This window comes from Thamnophis elegans, chromosome 1 (genome assembly GCF_009769535.1).
Source record: "Thamnophis elegans isolate rThaEle1 chromosome 1, rThaEle1.pri, whole genome shotgun sequence".
Taxonomy (NCBI): Eukaryota; Metazoa; Chordata; class Lepidosauria; order Squamata; family Colubridae; genus Thamnophis; species Thamnophis elegans.
The window spans coordinates 170,849,757-170,868,932 of NC_045541.1; the positions used below are offsets into that span (position 1 = coordinate 170,849,757).

Genomic DNA, 19,176 nt, shown 5'->3' on the forward strand with positions numbered 1-19,176 from the left:
GGAATGGATTCTGGGGGGAAAAAAATCCAGTCTTTCACAACTTAATATTCCCTAAATATACTGGGAAGCAACACCCAGAGCTTAGAACTCAGAAACTCTGGAGTCAAGAGTCTCAACAAATGGAGAGCTGCCAGGCTGGGAAGATTAGTAGGTTACCTCCTGCTCAGTGTTAAGAAACCAGGGCTAAAAACTAACAATGGCTGAATGTCAACTGTCTGAAGAACTTTGCACAATGAGGGTTCACCAATCTTTGAATGACCCGTTTATGCCCAACAGCAGAGTTGTAAGCCAATATACACAAAACTGTATGAGTCAAGGAGTCTTCTTAGCAGGAACTCACCAGAGAAATGATGTTGGAAGCAAATTTTTGCCAGGAGATGATGGAAAGGGATGGTGATGCCATCAACTTTAATTGAGCTAGCATGCAGGTCCCCCAACTCCAACAGCTTGGCAAAAGCATCACTGTCGAAAATGCGAAGAGGAAAAAGCTTAGATGAGCAGTGGAGGACTTTGGAAATTATAGAATGGCTAACATCTACCTTGACCTGTCTGATATCAGAGGGGATTTAAAAACTTCTTCCAAGCTCAGTCCATTTTTACTTTCTGTAATTTGAATAAAAGAGAATATATGTAACTAGGAGTTGAACTGTGGAGTCCTTGGTGCTCTCTGGGTTTGATTGATTGCTTGCAACCAATACCTGATGATATTATCTGGTTGGATAGTGAAACATCTACAAGCAGACAATCAAGCTCAGAGAGCACTACGCTCTTTCTGTAATCTTCGGGGATGCTTCCTCCATTGGTCATCAGCTTACTGTATTCTTTAGACAATATTAGAAAAAATCAGACCCAAGGAATAACACAAAAACGGTTATCATTTGACTGACAGAAAATCCTCCAGGCAGCCATCTCCATTTATTCCTCTACAGGCACACTATTGTAACACAAGATATCATGAATCTGCTACAATACAATAGCAGAGTTGGAAGGGACCTTGGAGGTTTTCTAGTCCAACCCCCTGCCTAGGGAGGAAACCCTATACCATTTCAGACAAATGGCTATCCAACATCTTCTTAAAGACTTCCAGTGTTGGGGCATTCACAACTTCTGGAGGCAACTTCTGTTCCACTGATTCATTGTTCTAACTGTCAGGAAATTTCTCCTCAGTTCTAAGTTGTTTCTCTCCTTGATTAGTTTCCACCCATTGCTTCTTGTTCTACCCTCAGGTGCCCTGGAGAATAGTTTGGAGACTCCCTCTTCCTTGTGGCAACCCCTGAGATATTGGAACACTGCTATCATGTCTCCCCTACTCCTTCTTTTCATTAAACTAGACATACCCAGTTCCTGCAACTGTTCTTCATATGTTTTAGTCTCCAGTCCCTTAATCATCTTTGTTGCTCTTCTCTGCACTCTTTCTAGAGTCTCCACATCTTTTTTACATCATGGTGACCAAAACAGAATGCAGTATTCGAAGTGTGGCCTTACACTTCGAATACTGCACTTTATACTGTACATCTCAATAATCTATTATTCATCTGGAATCTTTTCTAATTACATTATACCCTGAATTCCTCACATTCTATGCTAATTTTAATGCAAAAACCAAACTATTTCCCCATTGAGGGGTTCTCACAGATACAATTAAATACTCACGGATGGAACCTGTGAAGGGAAACATGTTCACTTCAAACCATTTTAGCTCTTTCAAGATATCCTAAAAGATTCTACCTTGTATAGTTGAACATCACCCAGCCTGCATGTTGCTTCTTTTTCTTCAAAACTTACTGCAAAACCCACAATGACTCTGAAAACATTGACACAGTCTGCTACTTTCCATTAATGGACCAGGCATTAGTTACTCTTTGCCTAAATGTACTTTAATTTTTTCTAGACTGCCACAGTTGATGTGATTTTTAGCTACAACATCCTAAAATCCTACATGAGAACATAAGCTTTTGCAAGTTTTACAAATTTCAGCATTTTTCTGTGCAATTAACCAAAGCTCAAGAGATTTTAAAGAAAAAATATTCGTTTTAAGAATGTGCAAAGGTAATTTTTGGCTGTGACAAATACTCTGCTACTCTTAGGAATTACGCTACGGATCTCTGTAATAAATCTCAAGTGTGTGTAACTGAAGTAACATCATATTCTTCCCGATTCTTCTTACATTCTCACTGAATTTTGGCTGCAAATTCATTAAGTCACATCATTGCAAGAATAATAATGCTGATCTATAGGTAACATCGCAGCATATTTCTTATAACAAATGAAGAATAAGTTGCTTTTCTTCAAGAAGTAACATTAACTTACCTGTAACAGGGAGTCGTAATTAGATAAGAGGCACAACTGAAGTACAGCTTAAAGTCTAACTTTTCATGTGTTGAGCCTTCATCATCCTGCAGGATAATGACAAATAGAGGTAAACCACAGGACCAAAACCAGTTATCCAACAAGTGGATGAGACTTAATTTAAACATTCTTAAAAGGCCATCAGCCCAAACAGATACTGGGAAGGGGAGGGGAGTCAAAGGTCACACTGCTTTAAAATACACCATCATCCCAGACATTTTATCCTCTGGATAAAACCCAGGCATTTTATCTTCCTAGTATGGCCAAATGTTTGATTTGGTTCTCTCCTCAAATGCAGCAAGGGAAAGCCAACTCCGTTCTCCATCACTGCCTAGAACAGTGTTTTTCAAACTTGGCAACTTTAAGATGTGTGGACCGTATCCCCAACACCCCTTGGGAACCATATTTTTCTGGGAGAGTAAAATTGCTATAATAGCATTGCTATTGTTATAATAGGGGGAAGCCTCACAAATAGCAGCAGGGAGCTCATTTCCTACTGCCTTAAGGGAAATATCTCTGTCCATCTACCAGTTGCCTCGAATATAGGTAGTCATCAACTTGCAATCATTCCATTTAGTGACTGTTTGAAGTTATGACGGCACTGAAAAAAGTCAAGGATGACTGTTTTTCACTCTTATGGCCATTTCAGCACCAGGTTGAAAAAAAAACCCACACACAATTCACTCAAGCTAACTAGTGAGGGTCATCTCTTTGAGAAATAAAAAGTTGATGTTAATATCTCTTTAATCCTTTTTAATATTTTCCCAGCACAGCAAAGGATAACAGGTTCTTACTTTGACTATAAATGACAAGGTCCCTTTTAGTTTCTGTGCCATGGCAATACTCTGCAGGGTGAAAACAAACTGGGTTTCATTTGAGACTCCTAAATTTGGGAAAAGACAAAAAAAATAGAATGTAGACAGAATGTTGTTAGATTTATATACAAAGTGAGAATTATATTAAGGCTTATCTTGATTTCAACATCTTAACTCAGATTTCTTTAAAATACCATTTTTTCCACTAAAGAGTATAAATCATTAGCAGTTTAACAATAAGCAAAAACCATCAATCAGGATTGTTTTAATATGTACTAAAGGCGGGATGGGGAACTGCTAAAGAAAACTACAGATAGTCCTCGACTTACAACAGTTCATTTAGTGACTGTTCAAAGTTACAACAGCACTGAAAAAGGTGACTTATGATCATTTTTCACACTTATGACTGTTGCAGCATCCCCATGGTCACATGATCAAAATTCAGATGCTTGGCAACTGGTTCACTTTTATGACGGTTGCATTGTCCCAGGATCACGTGAGCTCCCTATTGTGACATTCTGACAAGCAAAATCAACGGGGAAGCCAGATTCACTTAACAACTGTGTTGCTGACTTAACAACTGTGGTGATTCACTTAACAATTGTGGCAAGAAAGGTCATAAAATGGGGCAAAACTCACTTAACAAATGTCTCGATTAACAACAGGAATGTTGGGCTCCATTGTGGTCGTTAGTCGAGGACTACCTGTACCACTCTAAGGCAAATGCATTTGTCATTATCCCCTTTAACTTGGAAAACCATTCACCTTTAGAAAATACTCTGCATAATGGGAACCAATTAAAACCACTGTTCCCAGGATGCACCAATGGGCTCATACTTTGGTCCTCAGGAATTCCCCCTAAAAGGATAGCATGTCATGATCAGACATCCAACATCTTTTGGAGATTATTTGGGCTGACAGTGGACCAGCAACAGCAAGAATCTGTTCAATTCTGAATCCACCCTTTTGAAAATTAGTCCCATTAACTGAAACACAAACAGGACGAGGCTATGTTGCTCCAGAAATTTATGATAAACTTCCAAGGTTTGGCTCAGATGGAACTATGATACATATTTGTAGGAAGATACGTCCTGTCCTCCAAGATTCTTTACAAAGGCTTCTTTGAAAAGCTCTTTCCCACCCCCTCTCACCAGGGAGCAGGACAGTCATACCAGGAGGCAGCTGAAAAGGGACAGGTATCCCATCATGGATGGAGGATCCTTCCGGCCGCAGCATTTTAGTATTCAGAGAGTCCAAAACGTTCAGCTCCATGCTCTTTAGGAAACTGCTGCTCTTATTCTCAAAGATCACAGAAACGGTAACCTGGCTATCATTCTGGAGGTTCCCCTGGATATCGTACGTCTGCAAAGAAAGAATCATTGGAAGGGACACAAGACAAATTAGGAGCTCCTTGGGGCTGCTAAAAACTGGTGTGGAAAACAAGAGCAAATGCATGGTGGATCCTGATCATGGTTCAAAGAAATCAAGAGAAACCAAAAATTGGAAAAAGCAAATGGACTACTCACCATTTTAATGTAGGGATTTTCAGCAAGGAGGATATAGCTTGACATAGGCTGGGAAAGAAGGAGAGAGGAAAAGTCAAGGTAAGCAAAAGGGAAAAAAAAGAATGGTGTAACTTGGGAGCTGCCTATATGACAATGAAGTGATCTGTGATTTCAGTGCAGTGTATCTATGGAGATTGTCAGTCATCCAGGTCAGAAAGTCAGTCAGACCTGAAGAAGCTTCTTGGATGACAAGCGAAATGTCTTCAAGGGAAAAACAAAGTGCAGTTGCCTTTTGAAAAAGCACCTTTGGGATTTCAACGCAGTAGATTTAACAACCAGGTAACAGCAATAAGCAATAGCACTTAAGACTTACATACTGCTTCACAGTGGTTTACAGCCCACTCTAAGCGGTTTACAGAGTCAGCGTATGGACCCCAACAATCTGGGTCCTTATTTTACCCAACTCGGAAAGATGGAAGGCTGAGTCAACCTTGAGCTTGGTGAGATTCGAACTGCCAAATTTCAGACAGCCGACAAAATTTGACTGCAGTACTGCATTCTAACCACTGTGCCATCGTGGCTCTTAATGGTTGATTACAGTCCCAATAACCTCAACCAAGGGATGGGGAACTGTATGGAAAGTATCAAGATGTTGGGCAAAACTGCTGCAGAACCATGTCACAGCAGTCAGGCCTTCTGGAATCTCAGTATCCCAGTTATCCCAGATTACAACCTCTCTGCACTGATCAAATTTCTCACCGGCAGTGGCTCTTCCTCCAGGGTTCCATTGTGCACAGATTCCGTCTGTGGCTCATCCCCTCGGTCACGATGCTTTGGAAGCTTCTTCTCTTTGGATTTTTCCTCCTTCTTATGCTTCTTCTTTTTATGCTTGGATTTCTGTAAGTGCACGTAGACCAAAAGTCAGCTTCCTGGTTCCTCAGCTGCCTCTTGGCTCACCAGTAAACGTTGTTTATCTTGGACAAGTGATGTATCTGCCAGAATCTGCTGCTAAAATTCATGCTGGCCAACTTAGCCCTCTGCCTAAGATACTGCTGATCAAAGACAGTTCAGAAATTATAGCAGATTCAAACCATACTGAAACTATTCCCAGATGAGATACAGGTTGCCATTATCAATGACTGATCAAGAAGCATCTGTTCCCAGGCAAAATACAGAAAAGCAGAGTACTCTACGCCACTCACCTTTCCTTCATCTTCTTCCTGAAGTTCCTCCTCTTTCTTAGGTTCTTCAGGTTCCGTCGGATCTACACTGACTTCAGGCAGGTCCTGCTAAAGAAACAAACTGGGATAATGAAAGCCAGCTTGGTCTAAGAAACCACAGAAAATATGTGGGTTAAGTCATCCAGGTATGATCCCTGTTCATATTAATCCAAATGTCCTCAATGTAGTCTCCTTCTCCAAGCCTCCTTGGGAATGGGCCACACAAAGGAGCCCACCAATTGAAAGTCCATGCCAGCATCTTTGCTCCCTTAATAGGGTCACCACTCAAAGCACACCTTAAAGCTGTAAGGCAGAAGAGGGCAACCTTGTATGTAGCCAGATACTGCAGGTGTGTGTGAAAATGACATTGCTGAAAGAGGCAGGGCTAGATTTTCCATTTCTTTTTTTTGCATTTGGCTTTCTGGTGTTTTGACTAAAATAGAAATGTTAAGCTTATTTTACTCCTTAGTTTTGAAAAAAAACAACACCCAAATAAATAAAACCACCTTCTCATAATTTGAAAGTTTGTCTCCAAAATCCGGTAGTATAATCATAGGGGACTCGGTTGGCTGCAATAAAAGGGCCTGATAAGTCACATATGATTTGTGGGTTGCCCGTCCCAGTTATAAGAATATCTTAATAGTTCTCAATTTGTAATCAATGGCCACAACTTCAACTATGAGCTCACGAAATGATACTCTCAATCAGGGTCTCCTTAGGATAAAGGTCATCAGCATGTGCAAAGAGCAGGGATTTCTCTCAGTTGTAAAGAGCCTTGGAGAAAATAAGTGAATAGCAGAAAAAAAACCCCTCCTCCTCTCCCAACCTATATACATGCACTTCTGTATTTTAGGAAATTCAAAAAGCATCACCTGTCAAGAAGGTTAATGATAATGTAAAAGCATGGAAGGAATCAGCATGTTTTTTTTTAATTGCAGGAGATAATATTTCCTCTGACGTTGCAGTTGTTGTTATGGGGAGGAGGAGAGAGAGGGTAGAACCAGTGGTGGGATTCAGCCAGTTTGGGCTGGTTCGGGCAAACCGGGTGTTAAATTGCTGGCTGGCCCCGCCCTTTCCTGCCCTGTCCTTTCCAGGAGCCCTCCTGCGCACTGTTTTGACTCCCAGGTAAGTGCAGGGAGGCCTACTAGGCCCAAAATGAGGCATGAGGGGGGACAGAACCCCCCCCTCCCCTGGGCCATTTTTGCTCCCAGGGTGGTGCAGGAGGCAGAGTGCTGCCTGTCACACTCCTGGCCATGCCCACCATGGCCACACCCACCCATCCAGTCATTAGGGCAGAAATCTGGTTGTTAAATTATTTGAATCCCACCACTGGGTAGAACCTCCTGCAGGAAACAGAATACTTCCTCCTAAGGTAGATGATACTTTCAAGAAGATCTTTTTTTCCTACAAGGAAAAGAAATTCACTTCTCTGTACCCTCTGAGGTCATAACACTCAATACCACTGCTAATGCTCTCCTCACCAAATTTGTAGATTAAATGCAAAGCTTAATTTAACAACTTGTTTAATTTGGATCCAAAATAGAAAGGGAAGGGAAGGAAAGGATGCTATGAGTCACCTTTTTTGATATAATAAATTATTTACCCAGTTCATCTGAATTTTCTTTGCTAGAACTCCCTTCTCCTCCCTGGAAAAGTGGAATCAACATTTCTAGAGAAGGAAATGTTTTTCAGAGGTTCTGCTGCAGTTTATCAAGGAAAAACTAACCTTTGCCTCCATGGCAGCGACAGGTGGCGGGGTGTCAGAAAGCCACAGGTCCACATCTTGAGCCTGGAAGAACCACCCAAAAAATATTTTAGACAATTATTATTGGACAATTTCAAGCATTCAAAGCACATATTCTATAAGGCTCCCACACTGCACTAGGCATTTGGATTTGGATTTAACTTTATTTGTATGCCGCCCTTTTCCCTGAGGGGACTCAGGGCGGCTCACAATTCAGGGGGAGGGAAGGACAGAACAAGTTATACACATGAAGACAATACATCGTTAAAAAGCACAACAGTCATACTATTCGGGTGGGGTTGAAGTCTTTAGCCCCAGGCCTGTCGGGACAGCCAGGTTTTAAGGGCTACGCGGAAGGTCTGAAGGGTGGTGAGGGTACGAATCTCCACGGGGAGTTCGTTCCAGAGGGTCGGAGCAGCCACCGAGAAGGCTCTCCTCTGGGTAGTTGCCAGTCGACATTGACCAGCTGATGGAATTCGGAGGAGGCCTAATCTATGGGATCTTATCGGCCTAGTGGAGGTAATTGGCAGTAGGTGGTCTCTCAAGTACCCAGATCCAATACCATGAAGGGCTTTGTAGGTGACAACTAGCACCTTGAAGGCATAATGTTGTTTGCTTTGTTTGAGCTCAACGAGAGATATGAACTCAGCCACTGTGATCTGGAATAAACATTATGTGCCCCCATAACGTTTACAGGAATATTGTATTCCTTAATAATATTCTTAATGCTATAGGTGCAAGAGTTGCCACCAAATCAACTGCAAGGTATAGTCATTTAAATCCCAATCTAGAATTCTGGTTGTATCTGCAAATATGCCATGCTTGTTCAGAAATATTTGAGTATCTTTATTATTTGCGTTGTAAATATTTATAATAAATAAATGGATAAATATTATAAACAGTACATAGAAGTTTTTATTAAGTTAGACTCTTTGAAATAGGCTACATTTCACTGTTCCTTATAAGGCACCTATGACTATTGAGAAGCTCTTAAAATCTTCATTGGACTTCTACGATTGTAAAAAATATAGCAGGCAGAAACAAGGAAATTACCTTTTTGTCATCTTCATCTGCTTTTCTTTCCCGCTCTTTTCTTTTTTCTTTCTCCCTCTCTTTCTCTTTGTGTTTCTTTTCCTTCTTTTTTGGTTTCTTGCTTTTCTTTTCAACCAGGGGGGCTTGCGTTTCTTGTGGAGATTTAAGATTGTCGACATTTCGATGCCTCTGCACGGGAAGTGCCTCACTGTCTGTTAAAGGCCTTAACAAAAAAGATGGTAATATCTTCAATGAAATTCCACCAAATGTCTCCCTCAGCTTCCAAAAGCAGTTTAGGGTCAGCATAGAATGTCAGAGTGAATTAGTTTCACTACATAGTAAAAGGCGAAAGATTTATACGATCTGAAGAGAAACCAGCTTGTAGGTCTGCACATATTCTCCCCTTATTAGAGAGATTGCCAGGGAGGGCAGACAATTTTTATCTAGGCTTTCTCCTTCAGTACACTAACCCGGTTACCACGTATGCAGTGGGAAAGTTCTGTGCTGCTGCAATGTCCATAAGAAAAAAAAATGGCTACAGAAGTATAGTTGTCATCTTGTACCAATTATCTGGACATATCTCTAACAATCTTTGGACCATTTTATTTACTCCTATATTTAACAGCGTTGCACCTAGGTAAACCAGGGAGTGACCCGAACAATCTGAGAACATGTATGTTATTTTCCACTTTTAACATCAGTACTTTTTAATTATATCTTAATGTCAGTACTTTTTAACATATTGTAAAAACTAATGTGCATTGCTGGTCTTTGACCGTAATAAAGATTTACTTACTTACTTACACTACATAGGATGAAATATAATTCAGCAGAGTCTAAAGAGGATCACATGAAATTAAGTGATGCTTATTGAACAAAATTGTTAGGATTCTATTTGAAAAATTCTTCAACATAAAAGCAAGCTTTTAAATTCCAGAAAGTGAAAAATGAGAAAACTCCATCTAGTGTTTTCCCAGATGAAAAGGTGCAACATTTTAATAATTCAGATCATTTTAAATATAGAGTTGTATGGTCTGAAAAAGAAAAACGCAGCTTCTTTCCTGATTATTTTGTAATTGCATTCAGAAAGCTTGGAAATGTTCCTTAATGCGAATATAGTAAACTTTTGATTTGCTCACTTTTAACTTTTTCAGAGCGAAATTATAATTTATTCATTCCCCCCTATCCCCGGCTTCCTCGTGGTCAGAATTTCTGCCCGTTAATGACAATTACAGAACTTCTGTGAAAAAAATTGACAGCCTTTATTAAGTGGAAAAAACAATTGAGAAAAGAAAATTATGGCCCACTTGAAATGCTTAATTTAGTCTTCCTGTCAATTTGGCAATTTGTTGTGTTCATCTTGAAGCAACTGGAGATTCCTCCTTGGTAAAAATCTTTAATCTTGAATCTCATTTTACAGGAAGTGGGTGGAGGAGTAGAGGAAAAGGAACAGCTCACACTGTAAAGCCCAACATTTCTCTCAACCAAATATCAATTTTCAAATCTCTGCTCAAAGATTGGGAACGTGTGTAAATGAAGTGGCAGGGCCACTATTCTTTGACTGAAATAATAGGATTCAATGGTTGTGCAACCAATCATCATAGACTGGCTGCTTTATTCCAGACTATAAATGTAGAGATTTAGAGTAAGTTTAGAGATTTGATGTAAAGTTTTCTGCATAAACCGATGACATTTGCCATGTTGTGTTTTACAGTGCTGGACAGAAGCAGTTAGCCTTCTACGCTGCCAAAGACGGAACTTACCTGCCAGAACTCCCTGAAATCAGACTGTGTATGAGAGACAGACAGACAGAAAGAAAAACAATATGACTACAGGATATGACAACTTCTGGGAATGGAAATAATCCAAAGGCAAAATAGAGAAATTCTACCTCATTTCAACAATGTCTTTCAGTGTTGAAAAACAAATATGTTTTGCCTCCGTTTGAAATTTAGAGAACTAATATTGTAAGATTCTGAAACTAATTGCCCTCTGTTAGTTGAACTCTAAATCCCATCAAGACTAATGAGCATGGTTAAAACTTGGGACAGAAGGGATGCAGTGTAGAAACATCTAGAAAGCTGCAGGTTTCTCCATTCCTTCTCTAATGGCACGAGGAAGATCCAAATCCTCCCTTTGGAAGGCCCAAATAGCAATAGCACTTAGACTTATATACCACTTCACAGTGCTTTACAGCCTTCTCTAAGCGGTTTACAGAATCAGCATATTGCCTCTGACAATCTGGGTCCTCATTTAACTGACATCAGAAAGATGGAAGACTAAGTCAACCTTAAGCAGGTCAGAACTGAACTCTTGTCAGTGGGCAGATTCAGCTTGCAATACTGCATCCTAATCACTGTGCTATTACTGCTCTTGAATTCCCTTAATGCATCTTCCTGTCTGGATCTCAGATGTACCAACATAACATTCAAATAATTATTGGAACTATTTGAATAACCATTCTATAACTACATTTATAAAACCAGCAGTTTAGGAACGAAAGCCCAAGTCTTTAGCTTCTCTACTTTAACAGATGTAGAGTACGGTGAGTACACCACACTCAGCATTCAATAAATCCCACTCTCTGTCACATTCAGCACTACATTTTGGCACAAATTTTAGAGGGTTGTGCAAGAGCTAAGATTTGTACTCACTTATCTAAATCAATATCCAGTGCCTTGTAGGGATCGTTTGGATCCTTGTCATCTTCATCACTGGGCAGAGCATTCTAGATAAGAGGCATAAGAGGGAGAAAATGAGCTTATGTAAAAGGTATCCATTCTCAAGGGAAAAGTATGGCGATCCTGTTTCTCCAGGGTGCTTTAGATTTCTCCTGTCTATGGTGTCCTAAACCAATTAATCCAATTTCTATAATTCCCCCTCTCCCTCTTATCAAACAGTTTTGGTGACGAAAGCAACACTGGAAAATTATTGGTTGGCTAAAGTTCATATAAATTTCATTCTTTGGTGCGTGACTTGCAGGGTACTAGCTTTGAATGCCAAGAAGATGGCCTATTTTGTTAAAAAACCAACATCCATCTACAATCTGTGCCTTGTAAAATACATCAAGAACAGGATAGCTTAATTTTGCATGACCTTGGGCCTCGTTCAAAAGCTCTCTAACAGTGCTCAATCTGAACCTGTGGCAAATATTTCTTCCCTGGGGAGACTAAGAGAAAGAAGGAAAAAGAGGGATTGAGAAAGAGAAAACAAGCAACTGTACCTACCTGAGGCGGTGCTCCAGCCTTTATTTCTGCCGGGCTCTGCCCACCATTCGCAGGTCTAAGCCCACATCTAGCAACTGGCTTAAGGGTCACACAATGGAACAGGAATGTGAACCAGAGTGCCCTTCATTTATTTATTTATTTATTTATAATCGGCTATTATTATTTTTATAAATAGCTCAAAGTGAGGAATATACATATTACTCCTTCTTCCTCCTATTTTCCTCACAACGACGACTCTGTGAGGTGGTCTGGGCTGAGAAGGAATGACTGGACCAAAGTCAGTCAGCCAGCTTTCATGCCTAAGGTGGGACTAGAAGTCACAGTCTCCCAGTCTGCAAAGGAAGGCTTGACGCCCTGCGGCACTTACTTCTGGCATCTCCTCTGTGATAATATCCACATGCTGGGCGGGTGCAATATCCTCATCGCTCTCTGTGTGCAGGGAATTGTGGCGACGGTTCTTGCCCCATTTTTCTTTCTTCTGCTTCTTTTTCTTCTTGTCTTTCTCCATTTTCTGCTGGTGCCGGCGCTCCTCTTCCAGCTTCACATATTGGTCAGATGCTGGTAAGCCTGATAAGGCCAGAAGAAATAAAAGTAGCCTCCAGAAGGGATTGTATGGAGGCTGACTACTGAACGAGGACAGCTTAAAAAAGGAAAGCTTTCATTTTGATTAAGATGTTATCAAAACAACCCTTTAAATTCTGAGAAAAAGTGACAAGTCTGAAGAAACTACAAATTTTGCTAACAGATGATGAGCAAATACATTATTGATCATCCTTTGTGAGAGAAGGGAAAATATCGAACCATATCATTTCCACCTGCTATCTTTATAATTATCATAAGACAAGTATTTTTCAACTTGGGCCACTTTAAGATGTGTGGTCTTCAACTGCCAGAATTCCCCAACCAGCAGCTGACAAACACTGACATAAAGTAACACTAAGAAAAAGTTGAGCTCTCTCATCTGTCATCTATCAGCATTCATTTCGTAAAGTTATTTGAAATATTTCATTAAACAGAGTCATGATATAAATTATAACCTGGAAGTATCCAAACCTGCCTATTTTTCTTTCTCTTTTTTCCCCTTGTGCATTATGTCTTCTAGATTTTAAGGTTCTGAATGGAGACTATCACACTACAAATAATTCTCAAGTTACAACAGTAATGGAGCTTGCCTTGTGGTCATTAAGCAAATCCATGATTTGCTATTCGTGCCATTTTGCCAAAAATGGGAACTGCCAGGTTTCAGCAAAATAGCAAAAGCACTAGTCTTATATACCGCTTTACAGTGCATTACAGCTTTCTCTAAGCGGTTTACAGCATCCGCCTGTTGCCCCCAACAATCTGGGCCTCATTTTACCCACCTCGGAAGAATGGAAGGCTGAGTCAACCTTGACCCTGGTGAGATTTGCACTGCCAAATTGCAGTCAGCAGAAGCAGCCTGTAATATTGCACTCTGTGCCACCGTGGCTCATCACTGTAATGTGGTCACAAGGCTGTGAGATGCTGCAAACAGTCATAAATGCAGCTCAACTCTGTTGGTGGAGGGAGGTGACTGTCGGAATTTCTGATTCAGATTGAAAGTCACCTTTTTTGGTTAGTCATAACTTTGAATGGGCATTAAGTCGAGGACTACTTGCACTGACTTTTTAAAAGTCGGTTAGGAAGTTTCTGACTGAAAAGCAGGATATGAAGGTCATAAATTGACTGATTGAACTAACCAGTTAAATGTTGCAGTCCTTAAAAAGAACTGCTGTTTTGAATGTTATTGTTTGTCTCTATATTGCAGTCCGTTTTAAAGGATTTCAGTTTATTGTATTATATTCTACAGGATTTTGAATGCTTTTTAACCATTTTAAGTGTAATTTTTTTAAAAAAAATATTATTAATAAAAAACCAATATAGAACAGGATCAGAAACTGCACGAATTGCCCTGACAACAGCCATTCATGCCTTGAACATTGAACAGTTGGATTACTACAACACACTGTGATGCCTGCAACCCTATGTGGCTAAACTTTAGAAATAGAAATGTTATGCCAGGCACGACTATGCCCAAATTTATTTTGCCCATCCACCCAGCCAGCCAGGTGGCCTTTTCTTTAGTGGCCCACTCTACAAAGGGAAAGTGGTTCTTTCAGAAATACATGCAGCATTCATGGTTAAAATTTGTTTTTGCTATCATAGTTTAGATCCTAAATCAAAGTCATAGACTTGGGGTATATGTATCACACATATACATGTGCATCTGTGTCAAGAAATGTAGATAGGCCTGGAAAGAGCATAAATGCTGGGAGTTGGCTTTCACAGAGGGAACTCTGCCCAGTTTTCTGTCCTTCTCTAAGCAGCCAGAATTCTTCATTTATTAACCACGCTCATGATCTGATTTTCAGACTCCTGTACCAGATTGGTTTGAAATTCTGAAAACCTTGGGGTTTCTCCAAGCCTCCTAACATCTCCCTATTCTGAATGACGATTCCATAAACAACGGCCTTCAAATCTGACCAAGGAAAATAGACGGGGTGCTAAGCAAATGATGCTGAAATCTGCCATAAAATTCTCTTACCAGGAACTTTTAAAGGAACAGAGAGATCGATCTGAACCACAGGTATGTGCTCAACACCAGGGCTATCTTGGTACCTCTGGAGAAAGCAAAAAAGAAGGGGAATTTAGTACTAATGTTCACACCCAGCAGTCAGACAGATGCATGCAAACACTTACGTTAAAAAAAACCCAATTGTTACATAAGTATCACTACCACAAAGTCACTATTTTTATTCCCCCAGAGAAGCTTTGTTTACCTTTTGTGGAGATGGAGAACTTTTAATGTAGAATGGATTGTTTGCCTGCTCCTGCTTCCTAACTTCTCGACGCTTTAGATCAAAACAAACAAACAAAGCAAATAAACAAAAATATTCAGAAGTAGGATAGCTGTCCCTTGAGTTTTATTTATAAAAGGAAATTCAAAGGTGTTTCTTCTCCAGCTTGAATAAAAGTTAAGAATCCCAGATCAAGGTAGAAAAGACACTTGCATTGTTAAAGACCAGGTAAGGATTGAACAAGTTGGAATCAGTCAGACAGCTTCAGTATTTCAATCAAAATGTTTTAGTACATTTCCCCATTTTAAAAAAAGTTAAAAATGACTAAAATTTTGTTAAATCATGAAATGTTGTAAGAACCTGGAAATCACACATGCAAAGTTCCTGGGGGTCCTTCAGAACAATTATTTTTTTAAAAAATGCTATGAACTTTGAAGCCTTCCTCTATCCATCTTATGCATCTTATGGAACTACCCCTACCCATTCTCCCAGCTTACTCTGGCCAGCTCCTCCTCATCCATTTCAGGCTGCCGTTGCTTTGAATGCCTTTGCTCTTCGTCGTGGAATATGGTCCTTGGTTTTTCATCTTCAGAATCGCTGTCTGAAGGTGGCTCATTGATCCAAGCATCGAGATCCAAACTATGAAAGGAAATAATCTCAGGTTATGTGAGAATCCAGCCGCCAATATTTAATCTTCATCCTGTTGTTAAGTGCCCCGCCCCACATAAATATAAATATCCTCTCCTGGTCCTTCTAAGCTCTATGGCTTATGAGATGGGCCAAGGCTACGGAGCTTGAGACTTATTGAGATATTATCATCCTACGGGAAAAAGCAGAGCATCTCACCCTTCTGGGACTGGAACTTTCTTCTGAGCTTTAGGTGCTACAGGGTTAAGCTCCCCGGCAAATAAGGCAGTCACTTCTTCAGCCACGGGGACCTCTTTGATCTGAAGCTTCTGGATGTACTTCATGAGCTGGAGAATGCAGGAAGCCTAAAGATCAAGAATGAATGAATGAATGAATGAATGAATGAATGAATGAATGAATGAATGCTTCCCTTCCACTCCAAACCCAGCAAAATGCAAAGCTGAAAAATCAAATTTGGCAAAAAAAGAAAAGAAAGGGAAAAAAAGGCGGATTTTTCTTACTCTCTCCTGGACTTCGAGATCCGCGCTCTGCACAAACTGAGGCAGACGGTCGATCATCATCTGGGTTGCCTCCTGGGCCACTTCCTTCTCACCAGCCTGTTCCTTCTGCTGCAGAATTGAGGCATAAAGCTTCACCATGTTTTGGACATAGACGGCCTGGATGTGGCCTGGAAGGGTGGTCACTTTAGGCCGCAGCATGGCTTCGAGGGTCTGCTGGGGTTCTTCTAGGTGTCTGCAGTGAAGAGGAAAGCTTAGGGAGCTTCTTTTCCCTCTTGTCCAGGACAGGAAAAGGGGAGCCACAAGAAATGCTTCAGGCATCAGGGACCACAAGAGAGAACCTGGCCTCCTGAAAACCCTTCCTTTTCAAACAACCAGATTCCTGGACACTTACTCTGAGAATTCTCCACATATCCAAGCTGCGGCGTAGAGCACCTCACAGATTCCATTCCTCTGCGTGTTGCTGGCCAGCAAGTGAGCATTGTCCAGAAGCATGGCCATCTGGGACACAGCAAATTTGCGGATGGCCTTCACTCGGATTGCCACGTCTAACATCTGGGAGGCAATGAGATGGCCATGCCTTGTACCTTCCAGCCGGGTCAGCTCCACTAAGATGCTGATGTACCTGAAGCGGATAAGAAGAGAGTACCGATGTGCAAGCAGAGACACCAAAGGGAGGCTATTATGATAAAGAGGAGGCCTATCGTGTACACTGCGATTTTCAATTCAAATGTTAATATCTCTATTACCCTCTTACAGCTTCTACACACACAAATACTCTCCTTACCGCTTGTTAATTTCTTCCTCAGCTTGCTTTTGGTTTTCAAACTCTAGTTCCCAGCCTAGGTGCCCCTCCCCACATCATTACAGGGCCATTGGTAGCTTCTGCTTTTTCTGTTTCTCTCTTTGTTTGTTCTGCCTAGCCTTTATCTGCCTGTATCACAATGACTCAAAAGTAGTTACCATATTTTTCAGAGTATGAGACGCACCAAGATTTTGAAGTGGCAAATGAAAAAAAAGTTTTTGCACTCTGCAGACTTCCCAAAAACGGGCCCGTTTTTTGTCAAAAGAAGGGCCTGCATAGCCTTTAGGAGGCTTATAGAGTGCTTCTGGGGGGGTGGGAGGGGCAAAACACGGCCCATTTTTTGCTCATTTCTGCCCACCCCAGCCCCCAGGACCACTCTATAAGCCTCCTAAAGGCTCTGCATGGCCATTTTGGTGGAGGGGCGGGGTTTCAGGAGGCAAAAAAAGCTGTATTCAGTGTATAAGACACACCCAGATTTTCAGCCTCCTTTTTGAGGGAAAAAGGTGCATCTTGTACTTCGAAAAATACGGTACGCTACCTGCTGCAACCCTCCTGTGATGCCAGGGTTGCTCCAACACCTATCTCCTCACAAAATCCTATTAGAGCCATGGGGCACAAAAAGTACATTGCATTATTACTAATTTCTAATTTCACACAATGCTGAATTAAAAAGAGATAAAATTTGCTCAAGGGCTGTGTGTGTGTGTGTGTGTGTGTGTGTCTATGTATGTGTGTAGACTCAGAGTGAGCAAATATGTACATTTGCATATGAGTAAACATTTTTTAAGCAACACTTTTTCCAAAATCTATGTAGATTTTGAGAAAAACAAAACCATTTCAATTCTTTGTGTCTTGTCTCTCTCTGCGTGTAAAACAAACAGCTTTTGTTGATTGAGGTTTTTTTACCAATTTATTTTTTAAAAAACATAGCTGCTAAAAAAAAGACTTTGTGGCTTGAATTATGAGGAAACCCAAAATAATCCAATATAAAGTGCACATTCTGAGGAAAGCAGCAATTAAGGAAAACAAAAAGGTTGACTAAGAATGAAAGATTTAAGGATGGGGGCCACATTTGGGGAAGAAATGCCATCCATAAAAGGGAAGGAGCAATTGGATATATAGTATGTGGTTTATTAGTTTTCTTTGGTTCAAGAGCCCTCCACACCACATCTCCTTTATGGGAATTTTTTTTCATCTGTCCATGTGGTTGCTGCAATGGCTGGAATTTCAAAGCCTGGTTGTAAGTTCCTTGGTTTAGCACCATCATAACCTTGAAAGGTTTCTGAACAGAGTTTAGAGTTTAGAGTTTTATTTCATTTGTATGCCGCCCTTTTCCCTAAGGGGACTCAGGGCAGCTCACAACTCGAACAAGGGAAGGGGGATACAGACAGTTTGACAACAACACAAAACAATACATAGTTAAAAAGCGCAACAATCATACCATTCGAGATAGGGGCAACGATTCTTTAGCCTCAGGCCTGTCAGAACAGCCAGGTTTTAAGGGCTTTGCGGAAGGCCTGGAGGGTGGTGAGGGTTCGAATCTCCACGGGGAGTTCGTTCCAGAGGGTCGGAGCAGCCACAGAGAAGGCTCTCCTCCGGGTAGTCGCCAGTCGACACTGGCCGGCGGATGGAATTCGGAGGAGGCCTAGTCTGTGGGATCTAATTGGTCTAGTGGAGGTAATTGGCAGCAGGCGGTCTCTCAAGAACAAACGGACACTAAGTGAGAAATGCCTGTATTATACAGGATTTAAACTTTACTTTGTAGGAAAACATTGCATAACCTTCTGAAATCCTCCTGAGGCTATAAAGCAGGACCTAAATACGTGGTAAATACTGACCATTCAAAGTTTGTGATGTACTGGTAATTGGACTGGCTACATATATCAATGATTTTGGTTAGCAGCTCATCCCTGTAAGTTGTTCCTTCAGCTTTGTCCACATGGATCATCAGCTTCTTCACAATTTCCATCAAATTCTTCTTGGACACCTGTAGCAAAGGCCCAAACACACAGAAACTCAGGCAGCAGTTACTTAATGTTGGTCTCTATACATGACATGGGAAGATGCCTATTTGATGCAGCTTGGCAGAAAACCCACAAGATGTAGCAGTGAACGATACCGGACACTTCATTCTGGAAACGTTTGGCCTCCCAGTTTCTTTGCTGCTTTGAAAGTGGCTTAGGGATACAACTGCTTAAACAAATAGTAAATGAATAAGCTATCTTAGAATCATTTTTTCATCATTCTCATTATTATCTAGGAAGACAGTTTACTATTTAGGGTAAACAAATTAGCCAGGATGCACAGTAAGAACAAAGCCTACCATTCCATACAGAAGATCCAAGGCTCGGAGGCGGATGGACTCATCCTTATCATCCAAGCACTGGAGAATGAGATCCTTATGAGATTGTACCGATTTAGGATGTGTTTTCAAGATTTTGGACATTGCCAGCAATCCCAAATACTTCACTGTGGTAAAGAAAAAAACACATACACACAAACAAAAACCACAATTTTT

The 19,176-nt window shown here is 40.8% G+C and overlaps 1 protein-coding gene across 2 annotated transcripts in view; it reads right to left on the reverse strand.

Moving 5' to 3' along the window:
- The window catches only part of AP3D1 (adaptor related protein complex 3 subunit delta 1), a 55,981-nt gene that overhangs the window by 5,723 nt on the left and 31,082 nt on the right, over window positions 1–19,176 (reverse strand). Inside the window, exons 12-30 of one of the 2 annotated variants that reach the window (XM_032210179.1) lie at window positions 18,982–19,127; window positions 18,497–18,645; window positions 16,248–16,478; window positions 15,857–16,088; window positions 15,555–15,700; window positions 15,206–15,347; window positions 14,691–14,762; window positions 14,456–14,531; window positions 12,260–12,459; window positions 11,320–11,393; window positions 8,687–8,888; window positions 7,616–7,678; window positions 5,872–5,955; window positions 5,429–5,566; window positions 4,691–4,738; window positions 4,337–4,526; window positions 3,144–3,232; window positions 2,311–2,396; window positions 341–462 (exon numbers count right to left, since the gene is read on the reverse strand). In XM_032210179.1, coding sequence (XP_032066070.1) covers window positions 341–462; window positions 2,311–2,396; window positions 3,144–3,232; window positions 4,337–4,526; window positions 4,691–4,738; window positions 5,429–5,566; window positions 5,872–5,955; window positions 7,616–7,678; window positions 8,687–8,888; window positions 11,320–11,393; window positions 12,260–12,459; window positions 14,456–14,531; window positions 14,691–14,762; window positions 15,206–15,347; window positions 15,555–15,700; window positions 15,857–16,088; window positions 16,248–16,478; window positions 18,497–18,645; window positions 18,982–19,127 — 2,490 coding nt within the window. Of the gene's footprint in view, window positions 1–340; window positions 463–2,310; window positions 2,397–3,143; window positions 3,233–4,336; window positions 4,527–4,690; window positions 4,739–5,428; window positions 5,567–5,871; window positions 5,959–7,615; window positions 7,679–8,686; window positions 8,889–11,319; window positions 11,394–12,259; window positions 12,460–14,455; window positions 14,532–14,690; window positions 14,763–15,205; window positions 15,348–15,554; window positions 15,701–15,856; window positions 16,089–16,247; window positions 16,479–18,496; window positions 18,646–18,981; window positions 19,128–19,176 lie in introns of both variants that reach the window. The other variant, XM_032210093.1, reaches the window with a different exon arrangement.